The sequence below is a fragment of the Rhinopithecus bieti genome, unplaced genomic scaffold (assembly GCF_001698545.2).
Source record: "Rhinopithecus bieti isolate Rb0 unplaced genomic scaffold, ASM169854v2 scaffold_22453, whole genome shotgun sequence".
Classification (NCBI taxonomy): Eukaryota; Metazoa; Chordata; class Mammalia; order Primates; family Cercopithecidae; genus Rhinopithecus; species Rhinopithecus bieti.
This window is the reverse complement of record NW_016810682.1, coordinates 526,446-547,862: the sequence shown is the minus strand read 5'-3', so window position 1 is coordinate 547,862 and position 21,417 is coordinate 526,446. Positions and strand designations below refer to the sequence as shown.

General features: G+C 42.9%; 1 protein-coding gene across 1 annotated transcript in view; it reads left to right on the top strand.

The window, feature by feature from the left end:
* The window catches only part of MELK (maternal embryonic leucine zipper kinase), a 106,699-nt gene that overhangs the window by 4,284 nt on the left and 80,998 nt on the right, over positions 1 to 21,417 (top strand). The window contains exons 4-7 of the mRNA XM_017892646.1: positions 4,782 to 4,896; positions 10,769 to 10,912; positions 13,425 to 13,493; positions 16,051 to 16,143. Coding sequence (XP_017748135.1) covers positions 4,782 to 4,896; positions 10,769 to 10,912; positions 13,425 to 13,493; positions 16,051 to 16,143 — 421 coding nt within the window. The remainder of the gene's footprint in view (positions 1 to 4,781; positions 4,897 to 10,768; positions 10,913 to 13,424; positions 13,494 to 16,050; positions 16,144 to 21,417) is intronic.

Here is a 21,417-nt window from a genome sequence, read left to right as displayed (position 1 = left end):
ATATAGATCTGCGGTTTTAAAAGTAATCTGGGGAAGGGATTACTTTGTTCTTCAGATTTTAATGCAGGGCAGTGGCACATATTTGAAGTCTGTCATCCATCTGTAGTCTGTAGGTGTTTCTGGATATTAATATGTCCCATCTTTCTTTTCTTTCTTTTTTTTGAGTGGCACAATCTCGGCTCACTGCAAGCCCTGCCTTCCAGGTTCACGCCATTCTCCTGCCTCAGCCTCCTGAGTAGCTGGGACTACTGGTGCCCACCACCACGCCTGGCTAATTTTTTTGTATTTTTTTTTTTTTTTTAGTAGAGACGGGGTTTCACCGTGTTAGCTAGGATGGTCTTGATCTCCTGACCTTGTGATCCGCCTGCCTCAGTCTCCCAAAGTGCTAGGATTACAGATGTGAGCCACTGTGCCTGGCCCCATCTTTATTTTCTTATGATACTTTTATTATGTCCTAGCTTTTTTTTTTTTTTTTTTGACAGAGTCTCACTTTGTCGTCCAGACTGGAGTGCAGTTGCAGAATCACAGCTCACTGCAGCCTGTACCTGCTGGGCTTAAGTGATCCTCCCACCTCAGCCTCCAAGGTCTCACTCTGTTGCCCAGGGTGGTCTCAAACTTCTGGCTTCAAGCAATCTTCCCATCTCAGCCTCCCAAAGTACAGGAAATGTAGGGGTGAGCCACTGTACTTGGCCTGTCCCAGCATTTTATTCAAAATGGCTTTAGAAGTTATCTAATTAAATCCTTTTCCTAATCAGCCTCTTTTTCCTCTGTGTGAATTCTTCCAGGATGAACAGCTTGTTACCTCCTAAAGCAGCCCATTCAATTTGTGGTGTTGGCTACAATGTATAAAAAGTTATTTTTATATTGAGATAAAGCCTGTTTCTTTTGGTGGTTTTTCTAGGGCTTCTATACCCCTTCCAGTGTTTGAAGTCACCTTGAGTCATCTTTTTTTTCTAATTCTTCCTAACATTCTTTGTTTTTTTTTTTTTTTTTTTGAGATGGAGTCTCGCTCTGTCACCAGGCTGGAGTGCAGTGGCACCATCTCAGCTCACTGCAACCTTCGCCTCCTGGGTTCAAGTGATTCTCCTGCCTCAGCCACCCAAGTAGCTGGGACTACAGGTGTGTGCCACCACATCCAGCTAATTTTTGTATTTTCAGTAGAGACGGGATTTCATCATGTTGGCCAGGCTGGTCTCGAACTCCTGACCTCAAGTGATTCACCCACCTTGGCCTCCCAAAGTGCTGGGATTACAGGTGTGAGCCACTGCTCCCAGCCTAACATTTTGTAAATGTTCTTAATTATCAAACATAAAAAATAATTTTTGGTTGGATGTGGTGGCTCATCCCTGTAATTCCAACACTTTGGGAAGCTGAGGCCAGAGGATTGCTTGAGGCCAGGAGTTCGAGACTAGCCTGGGCAATATGGCAAGACTTGTCTCTACAAAAAATAAAAAAAATTAGCCAGGTGTGTTTATGCATGCCTATAGTCCCAGCTACTCAGGAAGTGGTGGTTGGGAGGATCCCTTGAGCCTAGGAGATTAAGGCTGTAGTGAGCTGTGATTGCACCACTGCACTCTAGCCTGGGCAACAGAGCAAGATCCTGTCTAAAAAAAAATTTTGTTTTGATGTTTTTATTGTTGGAATGAGATAGGGCTTAATATCAATTGTTACCTACTTTTTTAATTGTTAAGGATATAAGTTCTGATTAACACATAAATAAGTCAAAGAGAGCCAGGCACGGTGGCTCACACCTGTAATCCCAGAACTTTGGGAGGCCAAAGTGGGTGGATTGCCTGAGGTCAGGAGTTTGAGACCAGCCTGGGCAACATGGTGAATGCCCTTCTCTACAAAAAATACAAAAAGTTTAGCTGGACGTCGTGGTACACACCTGTAGTCCCAGCTACTTGGGGGCGCTGAGGTGGGAAGATCACTTGAGTCTGGCACGTTGTGGTGCAGTGAGCCGAGATGGTGCCACTGTACTCCAAACTGGGCAACAGAACAAGACCCTGTCTCCAGAAAAAAAAAAAAAAAAGTCAAAGAGAATGTAAGTAGTTTTGTTATAGCAATGTCATTAAATTCTTTGAATTTCTTCCTAAATATATGCTAAAATCATACAGTGACCAGTATAAGAAATTATTTTTAATCATCTGTCAGTGGACAATTCAGGCTTTCCTTCAGTTTTTTTGTTTTATTCAATTTTTTATTTTCTATTTATTAATCTAAGAAAAAAGCATTAAAACCATTTTTCTTGAGTATTTAAACATGAGTATCAATAAGATTAAGCAGTTTAAACTGCTTAACCCTTAAACAGTTTAAATTTCAGTTATAACTTTAGTGTGACTTACTTTAACACTTCAAATACTTAAATAGCAAACAAAATGTTAAATAACACAAAATGTGTTATCACACTGATGCTCAAAACTTATTCTAAAGTGTCAGTATGACATTCATGATTTCTAAACTTGTTTTTATATTTTCTGTTGTTATTATGCTTATTTTAGTTATTTCCTAGGATTTTAATAGTATTTTGATTACTTCCATGGTTTTATTTATTTTTATTTTTATTTATTTATTCATTTTGAGATGGAGACTGGCTCTGTCGTCCAGGCTGGAGTGCAGTGGCGCGATCTTGGCTCACTGCAAGCTCCGCCTCCCAGGTTCATGCCATTCTCCTGCCTCAGCCTCCCGTGTATCTGGGACTACAGGCGCCCGTCACCATGCCCGGCTAATTTTCTTTTGGATTTTTAGGGGTTTCACCGTGGTCTCAATCTTCTGACCTTGTGATCCGCCCGCCACGGCCTCCCAAAGTGCTGATATTACAGGCGTGAGCCACCAGGACTGGCCTTATTTATTTATTTTTTTTTTGAGGCGAGTCTCGCTCTGTCACCAAGGCTGAAGTGCAGTGACGTGGGTCTCTGTTCACTGCAAGCTCCACCTCCTGGGTTCCCGCCATTCTTCTGCCTTAGCCTCTGGAGTAGCTGGGACTACAGGCACCAGCCACCACGCTTGGCTAATTTTTTTGCATTTTTAGTAGAGACGGGGTTTCACCGTGTTAGCCAGGATGGTCTCGATCTCCTGACCTCTTGATCTGCCCGCCTCGGCCTCCCAAAGTGCTGGGATTACAGGCATGAGCCACCGCGCCCAGCTGATTACTTCCCTGGTTTTAGTCATCAGTCTTCCTCCCCACAAAGAAAAAAGATTATCATACCAACATAGTCAAAGTTACAGTTGATTCTTCGTCAAGACGTGACATCTAGTTGTATAGTCCTGGATAACTGGATCCTGAGCCACTGGCCATTAGACGGAGTCCCTTTTTATTTTATTTTATTTGTTTTTCAAGATGGAGTCTTGCTCAGTCACCCAGGCTGGAGTGCAGGGGTATGATCTTGGCTTACTGCAACCTCTGCCTCCCGGGTTCAAGCAATTCTGCTGCATCATTCTCCCGAGTAGCTGAGATTACAGACATGCGCCTTCATGCCCGGCTAATTTTGTATTTTTTTTTTTTTTTGAGACGGTGTCTCGCTCTGTCGCCCAGGCTGGAGTGCAGTGGCGCGATATCAGCTCACTGCAAGCTCCGCCTCTCGGGTTCATGCCATTCTCCTGCCTCAGCCTCTAGAGTAGCTGGGACTACAGGCTCCCGCCACCACGCCCTGCTAATTTTTTTGTATTTTTAGTAGAGACGGGGTTTCACTGTATTAGGCTGATCTCGATCTTCTGATCTCATGATCCTCCCGCCTTGGCCTCCCAAAGTGCTGGGATTACAGGCGAGAGCCACCGTGCCCGGCTTAATTTTGTATTTTAATTTTGTATTTTAGTAGAGACAGAGTTTCTCCATGTTGGTCAGGCTGGTCCTGAACTCCCGACCTCAGGTGATCCACCCATCTTGGCCTCCCAAAGTGCTGGGATTATAGGCGTGAGCCACTGCGCCTGGCCCAGAGTCCCTTTTTTTTTTTTTTTTTTTTTTGAGACGGAGTTTCGCTCTTGTTGCCCAGGCTGGAGTGCAATGATGGCACGATCTCAGCTCACTGCAGCCTCCCAGGTTCAAGCAATTCTCCTGCCTCAGCCTCCTGAGTAGCTGGGATTAGAGCCATGCGGCACCACGCCTGCCTAATTTTATATTTTTAGTAGAGATGGGGTTGGTCAGGCTGGTCTCAAACTCCCAACCTCAGGTGGTCTGCCCACCTCAGCCTCCCAGAGTGCTGGGATTATAGGCGTGAGCCACCGTGCCCGGCCTAAGTCCCTTTTTATAATGAAGTTTTACTTTTTACTTGGTGATATCTCTAAGCTTCTGTCCTTTAAAGTTTTTTCAGCTTGGCTTATCTTCGTCTCCCCACCCAAGTTTTTATTTTGAAAGTTTCAAGACCTCAGAAAAGATAGGAGACTGAGACAGTGAATACCCGTATACCTTTCACCTAAGTTCACTGGTTTTTTGCTCAGCATACTTCTTAAATGGTGTTGCTGAGGCTGAAAGTGGTAGCTTAGGCATGAGAACTGAGTAGTGTTTCTGTCATTTTCCTTGTTTGGAATGCTAACCTAAGGGGTCTGAGATTGTTTCCTGGATGTTGTACTGTTGACCCACATTGAACCTGTCTTTCATAAAATCTCCAATGCCCATTTCATGTACATGCAAATAAATATTGCTATATTTTTCTGTAGTGTTGAACAATTTTGGGGGGCTTTTGATAGCTTTTGCTACTTAGTATTAAAGCTGGTCGTATTGGAGCTTGAAATACCACCGGAATAAGTTTATTGCTCATTCCATATGATGTTTTGTCCCAGAGCGATTTGCCCCGAATCAAAACGGAGATTGAAGCCTTGAAGAATCTGAGACATCAGCATATATGTCAACTCTACCATGTGCTAGAGACAGCCAACAAAATATTCATGGTTCTTGAGGTTAGTAGTATGTTCTAGATACCTAAAAACATTTGGTGACTTTATCAGTAGTAAAAGAGAAAAGTACATTTCACCTCAAAGATTAGAATAGATGTTAAGCGACTTACCTGTTTTGTTCCATTTGTAACAATTTAGATCAAGTAGATGTATATAATAAATTGGAGATTCAGTGTAAATGTCATCTTTCTAATACACCCCTAATGGGGTAGTATGGTTTATTAGATAGAATATGTTAGAATTTTCTCCTAGAGGGAAGGACTCATTCTAGTTTTTTTTTTTTTTTTTTTTTTGAGACGGAGTCTTGCTCTGTCGCCCAGGCTGGAGTGCAGTGGTGCAATCTCGTCTCACTGCAAGCTCCACCTTCCGAGTTCACGCCCTTCTCCTGCCTCAGCCTCCCGAGTAGCTGAGACTACAGGCGCCCACCACCACTCTCGGCTAATTTTTTACATTTTTAGTAGAGACGGGGTTTCACCATGTTAGCCAGATGGTCTTGATCTCCTGACCTTGCCCGCCTCAGCCTCCCAGAGTGCTGGGATTACAGGCGTGAGCCACCGCGCCCGGCCTCATTCTAGTTTTATATAGTATATTAATTTCCTAGGACTGTTGGAACGAATTACTACAGACTTGGTGGCTTAAAGCAACAGAAACTCATTGTCTCACAGTTCTGGAGGTTTGAAGTCTGAAATTAAATGTGGGCAAGGCTGGTTCCTTCTGGAGGTTCTGAGGGGGAATCTGTTTACTGCCTCTTAGTTTTTGGTAGTTGCTGGCAGTCCTGGGCACTCCTTGGTTTATAGATGCACCACTCCCATCTTGGCTTCTGTCTTCAAATGGTGTTTTCCTCTCTGTGTGGCTCTGTCTCTTTTCTTTTTCTTTTCTTTTTTTTTTTTTTTTTGAGACTGAGTCTTGCTTTGCCACCCAGGCTGGAGTGCAGTGGCTGGATCTCAGCTCACTGCAAGCTCCGCCTCCCGGGTTTACGCCATTCTCCTGCCTCAGCCTCCCGAGTAGCTGGGACTACAGGCGCCCGCCTCGTCGCCCGGCTAGTTTTTTGTATTTTTTTAAGTAGAGATAGGGTTTAACCGTATTAGCCAGGATGGTCTCAATCTCCTGACCTCGTGATCCACCCGTCTCGGCCTCCCAAAGTGCTGGGATTACAGGCTTGAGCCACCGCGCCCGGCCTACTCTCTTTTCAAATGTCTCTCTTCTTAAAAGGACCCAAGGATTAGGCTTACGCTGATCCAGTGACAGTTCAACCCACAGCACTGGGTAGCTTCCAGTGTCTGTTATGTAAACCAAGCAATTTCAAGTTTTAACTTGCCCTTTTTGTCTTGAAAGATATCTTTAGAACTTGTGTTATTCAACTTGTGTAGTTTTTGTTAGTCTCAGCCAAATAATATGTAATTTGCACATGATTTTCACAGGTTAGTACTGTTTTAAAAGCATATTTTAAAAATCATAATTGCCGGGCGCGGTGGCTCAAGCCTGTAATCCCAGCACTTTGGGAGGCCGAGACGGGCGGATCACGAGGTCAGGAGATCGAGACCATCCTGGCTAACACGGTGAAACCCCGTCTCTACTAAAACTACAAAAAACTAGCCCGGCGACGTGGCGGCGCCTGTAGTCCCAGCTACCCGGGAGGCTGAGACAGGAGAATGGCGTGAACCCGGGAGGCGGAGCTTGCAGTGAGCTGAGATCCGGCCACAGCACTCCAGCCTGGGTGACAGAGCGAGACTCCGTCTCAAAAAAAAAAAAAAAAAAAAATCATAATTTTGGCCAGGTCCTCTCATGCCTATAATCCCAGCACTTTGGGAGGCTGAAGTGGGAGGATCATTTGAAACCAGTGGTTTAAAACCAGCCTCAGTAACATAGCAAGACCCTGTCTCTACGTACAAGAAAAAAAAAAAGCTGGGTGTGATGGCATGTGGTGCGCATCTGTCATTCCAGCTCCTCAGGAGGCTGAGGCGGGAGAATTGCTTAAGTCCAGGAGTTTGAGGCTGCAGTGAGCCATGATAATGGCACTGTACTCCAGCCTGGGTGACGGAGCAAAACCCTGTCTCTAAAAAATAAAAACAAAAAAATTACAACATTGAATGTTTTGGATCTAGAACTATTTTCTGACGTTACTACACTGTAGATCTATCTACATGGTCCACAATGGTAATTTTAAAACCTCTTTATATTTTTAGCTGATCCCTTTGTTCAAATAAAAGTCTTAGGGCCAGGCGCAGGGGCTCATGCCTGTAACTCCAGCTCTTTGGGAGGCCAAGGCTGGTGGATCACTTGAGGCCAGGAGTTCGAGACTACCCTGGGCAACATGGGAAAACTTCATTTCTACAAAAAATACAAAAACTTAGCCAGTTGTGGTGGTGCATGCCTGTAGTCCCAGCTACCTGGGAGGCTGAGGTAGGAGGATTGCTTGAGCCTGGGAGGCAGAGCTTGCAGTGAGCTGAGATTGTGCCACTGCACTCCAGCCTGGGTGGCAGAGCGAGACTCTGTCTGAAAAAAGAAAAAAAATTGTTAAACAAAATCTCCCAAGCGTCCATGAACCTAGGAGAAAATTTAAAGGTACAAGAGAGTGGCTAGGTGCAGTGTCTTGTGCCTATAATCCCAGCACTTTGGGAGGCCAAGGTGGGAAGCTCACTTGAGCTAAGGAGCTTGGGACCAGCTTGAGCAATAGTGAGACCTTGTTTCTACTTAAAAAAAAAAAAAAAAAAAAAGGCTGGATATAGTGGTGCACACCTGTAGTCCCAGCTACTTGGGAGGCTCAGGTGAGGAGTCTGGGAGATATAGGCTACAGTGAGCTATGATTGCACCACTGCACTCCAGCCTTGGCAACAGAGTGAGACCCTGTCTCAAAAAAAAAAAAAAAAAGGTACAAGGGAGTATATATTAAAAAACAAAATCCTCTATTTCCTCTACATCCAAGTCATCCAATATTCTTTAATTTTTAAATTTTATTATATTATTAATAGAAATGCGGGTCTTGGCCTGTTGCCCAAGCTGGTCTTGGACTCCTGGCCTTTAGCGCTCTTCCTTCCTTGGCCTCCCAAAATGTTGGGATTACAGGCATGAGCAACCATGCCCCACCCTAGTCATCACATTTTCTTTTTCTTTTTTCTCTCTTTTTTTTTTTTTTTTTTGAGACCAAGTCTCACACTGTCTTGAAGGCTGGAGTGCAATGGCGTGACCTTGGCTAACTACAACCTCCGCCTCCTGGGTTCAAGTGATTTTCCTGCCCCAGCCTCCTGAGTAACTTGGATTATAGGCATGTGCTACCACCTCTGGTTAATTTTTGTATTTTTTAGTAGAGACGGAGTTTCACCATGTTGGCCAGGCTGGTCTCAAACTTCTGACCTCAGGCAATTTGCCCACTTCAGCCTCCCAGAGTGCTTGGGATTACAGGAGTGAGTCACTGCTCCCGACCTTCAAATTTTCTTTTCTCTGAGCTATTCATGTATTTTTCTTGTGTCTCTTGTAGATACCTACATATATTTCATACGTATGTGTATTTTATGTGTGTGTGTGTGTGTGTGTGTGTAGCTTATTGGTTTCTATTTTTTTTTTTTTTGAGACGGAGTCTCGCTCTGTCGCCCAGGCTGGAGTGCAGTGGCCGGCTCTCGGCTCACTGCAAGCTCCACCTCCCGGGTTTACGCCATTCTCCTGCCTCAGCCTCCAGAGTAGCTGGGACTACAGGCGCCCGCCACCTCGCCCGGCTAGTTTTTTGTATTTTTTAGTAGAGACGGGGTTTCACCGTGTTAGCCAGGATGGTCTCGATCTCCTGACCTCATGATCCGCCCGTCTCGGCCTCCCAAAGTGCTGGGATTACAGGCTTGAGCCACCGTGCCCCGCCAGCTTATTGGTTTCTGTCACACAAATGGTCTCAAATTATTACTTTGCACCTTGTTTTTTTCCCATGTAACAATTGATCTTAGAGACCATCTGAGCACATTCAGATATTTCAGACATTTTAATTTCTCTTTATTTTGTATTTTTTAATTTGGAAATATGAAGTAGGCTGTTTTCTTTTTGTAAAACTTATTGGATAACATTAAAAAAATTTCCTATTGAGGTGTAATTTAGATATAATAAAATGTGCACATTAGGTATGCAGTTTGACAAATGTACCCATGTACCTCCCACCCGAAAGTGTAAAACATCTCTTATCACCTCAGAAAGTTTTCTCCAGCCCTTTTGAAGTTTTCCCTGTAACCGTAGCCACCCTGCCCTTACCAGCAACTACTCGTCTGATTTCTATCACTGCAGATTAGTTTAATCTGTTGTCGAATGTGATGTAAATGACTCATACAGTATTCTTTTGCTTATTTTTTTGTTGGGCTTCTTTTGCTCAGCATAATGCTTTTGCAAGCCACTATATCAATCTGTAGTCTTTTATTAACTTAGTACCGGACATTGTTTCATAGCAGTTTGTAAAGAACTTCCTTTTTTTTTTTTTAATTACTGCCTAGAATTCCATTCCGTGTTATAGTTTATATAGTATCAGCATTTAGGTCTGAATGCTGGTGTTCCCCACAAATTCGTATGCTGAAACTTAATCCCCAGTGTTAAGAGGTGGGGCCCTTTAAGGAGGTGATTAGGTCATGAGGGCAGAGCTCTTATGAATGGGATTAGTGCTCTTATACAAGAGGTTATAGGGAGCCTGTTTGCTCCCTTCTACCACATGAGGATACATAGCACATGCCAACTGTGAGCAACAGAACCTCACTAGACACTGGATCTACTGGCACCTTGATGTTAGACTTCCCAGCCTCCAGAACTGTGAGCGATACATTTATCTTGTTTATAAATTACTCAGTGTAAGGTATTTTGTTATAGCAGCCCAAATGGACTAAGACAGTTGTTTCTAGTCTTTTGCTTTTACAAACACTGCTGCTGCAGTAAATGATCTTTAAGGTACATTTTTTGTTAGTGGTGGTGTTTGTTTTTTGAGACGAAGTCTCACTCTGTCACCCAGGCTGGAGTGCAATGGTACAATCTTGGCTCACTGCAACCTTTGCCTCCCGGGTTCAAGCGATTCTCCTGCCTCAGTCTCCTGAGTAGCTGGGATTACAGGCACCCGCCACCACGCCTGGCTAATTTTTTGTATTTTTAGTAGAGACGGGTTTTCACTGTGTTAGCCAGGCTGATCTCGAACTCCTGACCTCAAGTGATCCACCCACCTCGGCTTTCCAAAGTGCTGGGATTACAGGCGTGAGCCACCGCACCTGACCAAAATACTGTTTTTTGATATGAGTGAGTACATCTATAAGAGCAATAACTAAATGTAGAACTGTGAGGTCAAGTCCATATGCATTTGTAATTTTAATTGATATTGCTAAAATGGAAACCCAGCTCACAGAAAAGTGGAACTGTCCTGGGAAAGGGATGGAAAGCCTTGAGCTTTGTGCTCTGGTACCTGTTCTGCAGCGTCTGAGATATCTCTGTAGACCTGGGCTCCTTCTGGTACAGATTGAAAACCACTGGTCTTTGGGATAGAGAAACAATAATTACTGCTGGGTTTTAAAATTTCAGGTAATTACACTAAATGAGAGTACATTAAGATGAGAATGGGTTTTAATACTTTGCTATAAAAATATAAAACCCTGGGTGAGGTTTTTAAAATCATAGTGGTAGCTGGTTTTACTTCTACTTACTGGTAATAAAACTGTTCGAGGAAAGAGTTATTGTTCTCATTCTTGGAGTCATTATTGACTTGTTTGATCCTGAGAGTGTACTTTTGAATATGCCTTACTCGGTTCTATTCTCTATAAAGTCGAATTAACAATATCTCTGAGTTAAGTGTACTTTTTTATTTTAAATTTCTGTGAAGTGATTTTTGTAAGTTGTAACAATATCTGTGATTCCATTGCTGTTGAAGTACTGCCCTGGAGGAGAGCTGTTTGACTACATAATTTCCCAGGATCGCCTGTCAGAAGAGGAGACCCGGGTTGTCTTCCGTCAGATAGTATCTGCTGTCGCTTACGTGCACAGCCAGGGCTATGCTCACAGGGACCTCAAGCCAGTAAGTGACTGCATCATATTTAGATGCTCACCTGAGAGTTCAGCATCATTTACCTGTTATTTTTAGGTTTCCAAATGATCTGTTTAGGAATCTATCTTAGGTTTGCTATTTTTTGTTGTTGCTCCAGTCATAACATCACATTTCTTTTTTTTTTTTTTTTTGAGATGGAGTCTCGCTCTGTCGCCCAGGCTGGAGTGCAGTGGCCGGATCTCAGCTCACTGCAAGCTCCGCCTCCCGGGTTCACGCCATTCTCCTGCCTCAGCCTCCCGAGTAGCTGGGACTACAGGCGCCCGCCACGTCGCCCGGCTAGTTTTTTTTTTGTATTTTAGTAGAGACGGGGTTTCACCATGTTAGCCAGGATGGTCTTGATCTCCTGACCTCGTGATCGGCCCGTCTCGGCCTCCCAAAGTGCTGGGATTACAGGCTTGAGCCACCGCGCCCGGCCCCAACATCACATTTCTTTTTTCCTCTTACTTTTTTTTTTTTTTAAGAGGTGGTGTCTCACTGTGTCACCCAGGCTAGAGTGCAATGGTGTGATTTCAGCTCACTGCAACCTCTACCTCCTGGATTCAAGCAGTTCTCCTGTCTCAGCCTTCCGAGTAGTTGAGATTACAGGCACAGGCCACCACGCCCAACTAATTTTTGTATTTTTAGTAGAGATGGGGTTTCACCATGTTGGCCAGGCTGGTCTTGAACTCCTAACCTCACGTGATCCACCTGCATTGGCCTTCCAAAGTGCTGGGATTGCAGGCATGAACCACTATACCCAGCCTTTCTTCCTCTTACTTTTGACTTCTGGGAGGTGTTACTTTTATTTTTATTTTTTCTGTTGTTCAGACAAGAGTGCAGTGGTGCAATTTTGGTTCACTGCAGCGTTGACCTCCAGGGCTCAAGTGATCCACACACCTCAGCCTCTTAAGTAGCTGGGAGTACAGGTGCACACAACCATGTTTGACCAATTTTTTAGTTATTTGTAGAGATAGGGTTTCACCATGTTGCCCAGGCTGGTCTCGAACTCCTGAGCTCAAGCTATCCTTTTGCCCTGGCCTCCCAAAGTGCTGAGATTACAGGTATGAGCCACTACTCCTGGCCTTGGTAGGCTTTTTGGATGCATTTATGAGCATTCTGTGTATCTGTCAATTGTGTGTGACTTTATAAATGTCTTTTTTTTTTTTTTTGAAAACAAGATCTCACTCTGTCACCCAGGCTGGAGTACAGTGGCATGATCAAGGCTCACTGTAGCCTCAACCTCCTGGGCTCAAGTGATTCTCCCACCTTAGCCTCCCAAGTAGCTGGGACTACAGGTGTATGCCACCATGCCCAGCTAATTTTTCGTATCTTTATTTTATGTATGTATGCGTTTATTTATTCATTTCTATTTTTAATTTTTTGAGACTGAGTCTTGCTCTGTTACCCAGGCTGGAGTGCAGTGGCATAATCTTGTCTCACTGCAACCTCTGCCTTCCAGGTTCAAGTGATCCTCCTGCCTTAGCCTCCTGAGTAGCTGGAATTACAGGTGCCTGCCACCACTCTCGGCTAATTTTTGTGTTTTTAGTAGGCCCGGGGTTTTGCCATGTTGGCCACGCTGGTCTCAAACTCCTGACTTCAAGTGATGTGCCTGCCTCAGCCTCCCAAAGTGCTGGGATTACAGGCATGAGCCAGGGCACCTGGCCGGAAACTCTTTTTCCACCTGTTTATACTGAACTCGTTGATTTGAACTCACTCTTTTGGTTTAAATTTGCTTTTGACACAAATTGTGTTTGCTTATAGTTGACCCTCAGAACACCAAGGAGAAAATAGGAAAAAATAGTTTATACTAGTGAGTCTTGTGGGGAAGTGATAGAGTGATCAACATTCCTCCTCTTTTCCCTCCTTTTTTTTTTTTTTTTTTTTTTTTTAAGACGGAGTCTCGTTCTGTTACCCAGGTTGGAGTGCAGTGGCAGGATCTCCGCTCACTGCAAGCTCTGCCTCCCAGGTTCATGCTATTCTCCTGCCTCAGCCTCCCAAGTAGCTGGGATTACAGGCATGTACCACCATGCCGGCTAATTTTGTACTTTTAGTAGAGATGGGGTTTCTCCATGTTGGTCAGGCTGGTCTTGAACTGCTGACCTCAGGTGATGTGCCCACCTCAGCTTCCTAAAGTGCTGGGATTATAGGCGTGAGCCACCGTGCCTGGCCCTTCTTTTCCCTTATATACTTCTTGTCATTTCATTAGTTTCTAGTCATTTTCAGTTTGTTGTATCCAGATTTTTTAACAGAAACAACCTTAGATCATTTTTACTCATTTTAATTAATTTATTTTTAAAAAATGAGACCAGGTTTTGCCGTGTTGCCCAGGCTGATCTTGAAAACCTGGGCTCAAATAATCCTCTCCTCTCTACCTTCAGATTGCTGGGGGATTACAGGCATGAGCTGCCACACTCGGACTTAAATCATTTTTAGAAATGGCTAGAGGTGGGATTTGATATAAGGAAGTCAGTATACAGTTATCAAAATACCTTTGTTTTCCCAGGAAAATTTGCTGTTTGATGAATATCATAAATTAAAGCTGATTGACTTTGGTCTCTGTGCAAAACCCAAGGTAAGTGCAGAAATAAGATGCACCTATGTTCTTTGTAAATGCATTTGTTTCTTAGTGTGTGATTTCGTCTTGACTTCCACTTAGTCTTTATTGAGCTTGGTTGCATCCATTGAGAAGAATGTTAAATTTCATCCCTGGTATCAGTAGTTTTTGTAAGTTCTCTAGACGATCATAACATTCAATCAAGATTGAGAGTCACTGCCCTAGTTCTAGGATTGGTCCTGCTGAAGACTCCATGAGTGCTGTGGCAGTGCAGAGGTGACTTGAGGCTATTATAGCAAGAATGCTGACTTGACCATGTGCTTGCAGTTTGAGTATATTGCCACTAGATGATGCCTTTGTTTGTTTAGATAAAAGTTGAGAATTTAGTGCAAATCTATTATCCAAGTGGTTCTATAACTAACAATTAGTTACATTTTGAGAAACAATCCCTTTTCCTTTTTTTTTTTTTTTTTTGAGACAGAGTCTAGCTCTGTCGCCCAGGCTGGAGTGCAGTGGCGCGATCTCGGCTCACTGCAAGCTCCGCCTCCCAGGTTTACGCCATTCTCCTGCCTCAGCCTCCCGAGTAGCTGGGACTACAGGCGCCCGCCTCGTCGCCCGGCTAGTTTTTTGTATTTTTTAGTAGAGACGGGGTTTCACCGTGTAGACCAGGATGGTCTCGATCTCCTGACCTCGTGATCCACCCGTCTCGGCCTCCCAAAGTGCTGGGATTACAGGCTTGAGCCACCGTGCCCGGCCCCCTTTTCCTTTTAAAAGAAGGAAAAAGCCCATGTGCACTTCTAAATTTATAACTGTTACGTATTTCCTTAATTTGCATTCCGTGGTTACGTATTGGTGTTCTCCAGTATAACTTCTCTTTGAGGTGACTTTGAACTTTCTCGCTGTGCTGTCTGCAGCAGATCTCCTGTGTGGTTGCCTGTTGGAGGCTTCCTCTGGAGTTCTCTAATCATTATACTCATGATCTCAAAAATGAGCTGTCTACACTCATTAAGAATGTTGAAATTGCAGACTTGTCTCAGGCTTTTGTAGTCCCATTACTGTTTCCTGCCCTGATCAGAATTAGCTAGGTGCAAAGGGAAGCAGATTTTACCCCTTTGGCAGAATGATTCTTTCTGATTTTTCTCTGATTCCCTTGGCTCTTCAGAAACTATCAGTGGAACCTTTTTTCTGGAAACCAAATGCTAGAAGGCAGGTTTTTTTTTGATTGACAGACATATAAAGAGAAAACATACTTTGAACAGATAAACTGGTTTAAGTTGTTCTCCATGGGAGGCAGTGGAGAAGGCTTGTTGACAGACTCTGTGTGCCTTCATTTATGGCTGCCACAGATTACCCACATAGACGCATCTAAGGAAAGCGGGGTTGCCTGGGAGAGGATTGCCTCAGCCTTCTTCCCAGGAGCGCGCTCCTGGGCATGTTGTTTCAGTTGTAAATGACATCTCACAATTCACAAATCCTTTGCCAGCTGTAAGAACTCTATGCAGCTGTTGGACTGTAGCTTTGTTTTCATTATGTCTTGATATTCTGTGGGAGGGCAGGGGAGGATGAGCAGATTACTCATTTTAACAGATCTGGAAGCTAAGGGAGTGATTTGTCTTATAACTGCATCTAGAAAACAGACTTTGAAGGCACTGTTCTATGTAACGTATTGCTTTTTTCCCTCTAAAAAAATAGAGCTCTTCTGTATTTGTAAGGATTTGATACTGGAGATAAGGTCCAGTAAATAAATTTTTCCCCCCTGGGATACTTGGAGATGGAAAGACTTGGATGCTTGGATATATGCTAGGCTTATTTATGTATGTGGGTATTTAGGGAAGTATGAACCTGATTTGACTGAGCTAAGGGAAAAGGATTTGTTCATGCCAGGTTGTAGTGGTGTTGGGAATCCAGAGAAGCAAAGACCACACGTGCATGCACACATGTATACAGAGTATTGTGTTGGCTGCAGAAATCCTTTATAATGTGGGGTAGTTTTTCATCTAGCTTCTCTTTGCTTGTGCTCATAAAATACACAGGTATAGAGTTTCAGTTTTGCAAAATTAAGAGCTCTGGAGATTGGTTGCACAACAATGTGTTTATATTTCAGTACTACTAAACTATACATTTTAAAAAGGTTAAGATGGTAAATTTTATATGTTGTGTGCCATAAACATTGGCATACAATAAAAATTGGCCGATAATTTTTATCGGCCAGGCGCAGTGGCTCATGCCTGTAATCCCAGCACTTTGGGAGGCCGAGGCGGGTGGATCACCTCAGGTCTGGAGTTTGAGAGTAGCCTGGCCAACATGGCGAAACCCCATCTATACCAAAAATGCAAAAATTAGTTGGGCGTGGTGGCAAACTGCGTGCCTGTAATCCCAGCTACTCTGGAGGTTGAGGCAGGAGAATCACTTGAACCCGGGAGGCAGAGGTTGCAGTGAGCTGAGATTGCACCATTGCACTCCAGCCTGGGTGACAGAGTGAGACTCTGTCTCAAAAAAGAAAAGGATGTTTATCAAGGTTTAATTCTCTTAAGGGCTGTAATTAATAAGTGTTGCATTTTTATCTTATTGACAGGGTAACAAGGATTACCATCTGCAGACATGCTGTGGGAGTCTGGCTTATGCAGCACCTGAATTAATACAAGGCAAATCATATCTTGGATCAGAGGTAATTATTCATTGATTAATTCATTATATAATCAACAGGCATTTATATTGGTGACCTGTAGTGAGTCAGGCACTGTGCATTGGGGCTATAATGATGAAGTAAGAAATAATCTTGTTAATCAAAGAGTTCAGTCTATTTGGTGAGTGAGATATATATACTTATAAATGAAATTAGTAACTTGCAATAAATATAGTAACACATAATATACTTATGAAGCAGGGATATTTCTAGTGTCCTTGTTGTGGTTGTTTTTGAACTAAATAGTGTCATAGTTTGGACTGGTTAGTCTAGCTGGGTAGAACAAAAGACCAAGGTTCCAGGCTCAGTTTCAGAGATGCTGGTTAGCGCAGAGAAAACCTGTGCTTTGTCCATTCATAGCTGATTCTCCAAGGCCAGCAGCCCTGTGTAGGAGTCCAGGCTGAGAAGGACTGGGCTTTGCCTGATTTATATTTGCTGTATCTCAAATTATCAAATTAGCAGCTCCTCCCATTCTCTGGAGTACTAGTTTTGCTGATGTTAGTGTCATAAGATTAAAAAAACAGTTTAGTTGTGAAAAGCTCAGGAAGTGCTCGGTTAAACGGGTTTCTTATTTTGGGACATGTCCAAATCTTGTTTTGTTTTGTTTTGTTTTTTCGAGATGGAATCTCACTCTGTCACCCAGGCTGGAGTGCAGTGGCACGATCTTGGCTCACTGCAACCTCCGCCTCCTGGGTTCAAGCGATTCTCCTGCCTCAACCTCCCAAGTAGCTGGGATTACAGGCACCTGCCACCACGTTCGGCTAATTTTTGTATTTTTAGTAGAGACGGGTTTCACCATGTTGGTCAGGCTGGTCTCAAACTCCTGGCCTCAAATGATTTACCCACCTCGGCCTCCCAATTATAGGCATGAGCCACAGTGCCCGGCCTCCAGATATTTAATGTGCTCTTGTGCAGTGTGATCCTTCAGGAAAGGAACATCACAGATAGCAGCTGGTCCTGATTTTATTTGCCTATGGGATCCACTTTTGATGGAGAGCATCTTTTGGAACTAGTGTAAGGAACTTTGGGAATACCAAGTCACCTCCTAACACGAGAAGATGGGAATTGGTTTTGGTGACTTTTTATTTTGATATAATCTCTAACTTACAGGATAGTGCAAAAATAGAATGAGGAACTTTGGTATATCTTTTACTCAAATTCACAGTTTTTTACATTTTTCCTTATGTGCTTTATCATTCTCTCTATATATGCATTTGTTTTGAATCGTTTAAGAGTTAGCTAGAAACATCATATCTCTTTATCACTCAATATTTCTTTATATATTTTTCCTCAAAGACCTTTTCTTTTATAACCACACTTTAGTGTCAAAATTTAACATTGATACCGTTTATTTAATTCATAATTCATATTCAAATGGTATTAATTGTGCCAATAATGTCCTTTATAGTTTTATTGTCCCCCCAGTCTAGTATTTGGTGCAGGATGCATTTAGTTATTGCATTTAGTTATTGTGTCTCTTTAGTCCCTTTTCATCTGGAAGACTTCCTTAGGCTTTATTTTTCTTGATCTCAACATTTTTGAGGAAGCCAGTTATTTATAGTAGAATGTACATCAATCTGAATTTATTCGACGTTTCCTTATGATTAGATTCAGGTTATGTATTTTTGGCAGAAATACCACAGAAATGATGTTGTAGCCTTCTTAGTGCATTATAGGAAGGGACCATATGTTTTCTGAATGTTTATCATGGTCCTGGAATCATGCTGGATACTTTTTATTTTTAATTGTGGTAAAATACACATAACATAAAATTTACCATCTTAACTGTTTTAAAATGTATAGTTTAGTAGTACTGAAATATAATCACATTATTGTGCAACCAATCTCCAGAGCTCTTTTAATTTTGCAAAACTGAAACTCTATACCTGTTAAACAATTCTTCATTTCTCCCTACCGTGTTCCCCTACCCTTCTGCTTTCTGTCTCTATGAATTTGACTAATCTAGGAACCTCATATAAATGGAATCATACAATATTTGTCTCTGTCACTGGCTTATTTCACTTAGCATAATGTCCTCAGGTTCATTCATGTAGCATGTGTCAGAATTCCTTTCTTTATAAGGCTGAATAATATTCCATTGTATGTATATACCACATTTTGTTTATTCATTCATCCACTGATAGATACTTAGATTGCCTCTACCTTTTGGCTCTTGTGAATAATGTTGATAGGAATATGAGTGTACAAATATCTCTTTGATATCCTGCTTTCAATTCTTTGGGTATATATTCGGAAGTGGAGTTGCTGGATCATATTGTAATTCTATTTTTAATATTTTATGGAATCTCCATACTGTTTTCCATAGTGAGTGCACCATCTTACATTTCCACCAACAGTGTACAAGAGTTTCACGTGGGCTGGGCGTGGTGGCTCATGCCTGTAATCCCAGCACTTTGGGAGACTGAGGTGGGCGGATCATGAGGTCAGGAGTTCGAGACCAGCCTGGTCAACATGGTGAATCCCTGTCTCTATTAAAAATACAAAAATAGGCCAGGCATGGTGATGTGCACCTGTAATCCCAGCTACTCGGAGGCTGAGGCAGAAGAATCGCTTGAACCTGGGAGGCAGAGGTTGCAGTGAGCCAAGATTGTACTATTGCACTCCAGCCTGGGTGACAGAGCAAGACTCTGTCTCAGAAAAAAACAAAAACAAAAAAAAAGAGTTTCACATGCTAGATACCTTTAATAATTTTCACTTAAGCTCTACGGACTTTTTTTTTTTGAGACGGAATTTCACTCTTGTTAACCAGGCTGGAATGAGATTTGAATGGAGTGAGGTACTGTTTCCACTGCTCCATTTAGTTTCCCAGAAGGAGTGATAATCGTATGCCTGATCTTACAAGATTCTTAGAGGTGATGAGAATCTGCTGATTTGACTGTATCTGGGTTTTTCCTATGTAATTTTGAATTGTTTTCTTGTCCATGTTCGTTCAACTTCCTATCCTTCTCAGAGTGTCTAAAGGATAGTGGACTGAGGAGTCATTTGAGGTACTTACTAAATGATGCAGAGCTCAGGGTAGTAACTCCCTCAGATTTTGGTTTCATTTTCTAAGATGGGGCTTTAAGAATCTTCATTTAAAATACTAATAAAATAGTTGATTCTGATGTTCACAGTCCTGATCGTGCTTTAAGAACATGTTCCATTGTAAATATCTCTAATTTCTTCAGTAATTTTTCATGGGAAATGGTTTTTTTTGAGTTAACTGAAAAATACTTTTTCTGCTTTCTTTTCTCTAATAAGTGTTGGTAGCACTATGAGAAGGTTATTATCACTTTATTCCTCTTTAAGTTTAACCCTAGACATAATCTTTCTGTTGACTTTTTTTTTGTTTATTTGTTTGTTTTTTTTGAGACGGAGTTTTGCTCTTGTTGCCCAGGCTGGAGTGCAATGGTGTGATCTTGGCTCACTGCAACCTCCACCTCCCGGGTTCAAGTGATTCTCCTGCCTCAGCCTCCGAGTAGCTGGGATTACAGGTGCACATCACCATGCCTGGCCTATTTTTGTATTTTTAATAGAGACAGGGATTCACCATGTTGACCAGGCTGGTCTCGAACTCCTGACCTCATGATTACTGGAATTACAGGCATGTACCACCCCTCCTGGCAAATTTTGCATTTTTATTAGAGATGGGGGTTTCTCCATGTTGGTCCGGCTGGTCTCGAATGCCCGACCTCAAGTGATCCACCTGCCTCGGCTTCCCAAAGTGTTGGAATTACGGGCATGAGCCACCGTGCCCAGCCTCATTTATTTACTTATTTATTTGAGACGAAGTCTCGCTCTTATCACCCAGTCTGGAGTGCAATGGTGCGATCTCGGCTCACTGCAAAGTGCTGGGATTATAGGCGTGAGCCACCATGCCCTACCCTTTTTTTTTTTTGGAGACAGGATCTCACTCTGTTGCCCAGGCTGGAGTGCAGTGGCGTGATCTTGGCTCACTGCAACCTCCGCCTTTTGGGTTCAGCAATTCTCCTGCCTCAGCCTCCTGAGTAGCTGGAATTACAGACATGCACTACCACACCCGGCTAATTTTTTTATCTTTTTAGTAGAGACAGGGTTTCACCATGTTGGCCCGGCTGGTTTTGAACTCCTACCTCAAGTGATCCGCCTACCTCGCCTCCCGAAGTGTTGGGATTACAGGCATGAGCCACCGTACCTGGCCCCTCTTGTGGTATTTGATGAGGCCATGTAGCTCACTCTTTCCTGTGCAACCTCTTTGGTTTGATTTTTTCTTTGAGACGGAGTCTTGCTCTGTCGCCCAGGCTGGAGTGCCATGGTGTGATCTCAGCTCACTTCAACCTCTACCTCCCGGGTTCAAGCGATTCTCCTGCCTCAGCCTCCTGTGTAGCCGGTATTACAGGCACCCACTACCACACCCGACCAAATTTTATATTTTTAGTAGAGACAGGGTTTCACCATGTTGACCAGGCTGGCCTTGAACTCCTGACCTCAGGTGGGAGGAGGCCCGTTTCGGCCTCCCAAAGTGCTGGGATTATAGGCGTGAGCCACTGCACCCGATCTGCTTTGAATTTAATACGATGAATGAGTGTCATGCCATCATGTCTCAATTTATAGATTAAATATTTGACATCCCTGACGTATAAATGGTCAATTTCTGACCTCCTGCAATTTGGAAGAGTAATCAGATGTTTGCTTCGAAGCAGATTGTTCACTTGAGACATCATAGTAGAGTCCTAATAATCTGATATGATTTGGTAAACAGGACTAGGGGTTAGATTTGGCTTATCTAGTATAAGTACTGCCCAGATACATGATGCTGCTCAAGTTATTTTAACTCTGTTTTCTCTTTGTTTCTTTTCTTTCTTTGTTTTCTTCCTTCCTTTCCTTCTTTCCTCTTTTTCTTTTTTTCCTCTTAAACTTTCCTAAGCCTGGGAGGCAAATGTTGCAGTGAGCTGAGATTGTGCCACTGCACTCCAGCCTAGGCAACAGAGTGAGACCCTCTCTCCAAAAAAAAAAATTTTCCTAAGGCTCAAATGAGAGTAAGAGCTGTGACTTCTCCTCAGCTAATGGTGGCATCATTACTGACTAAGGCCAAATACTGCTTGAATAAATAGTTACAGCTTAGGACTCATGGGACACATGGATATCACATATAAAGGTTAAGCTCTTTCCTGGGATTTTGAGATTTGTAGGACTATTTGTGCTGGTAGGCTAATTTCTAGACTCTCTCTCCATATATATACATATAAATACATATATATATAAATATATAAATAC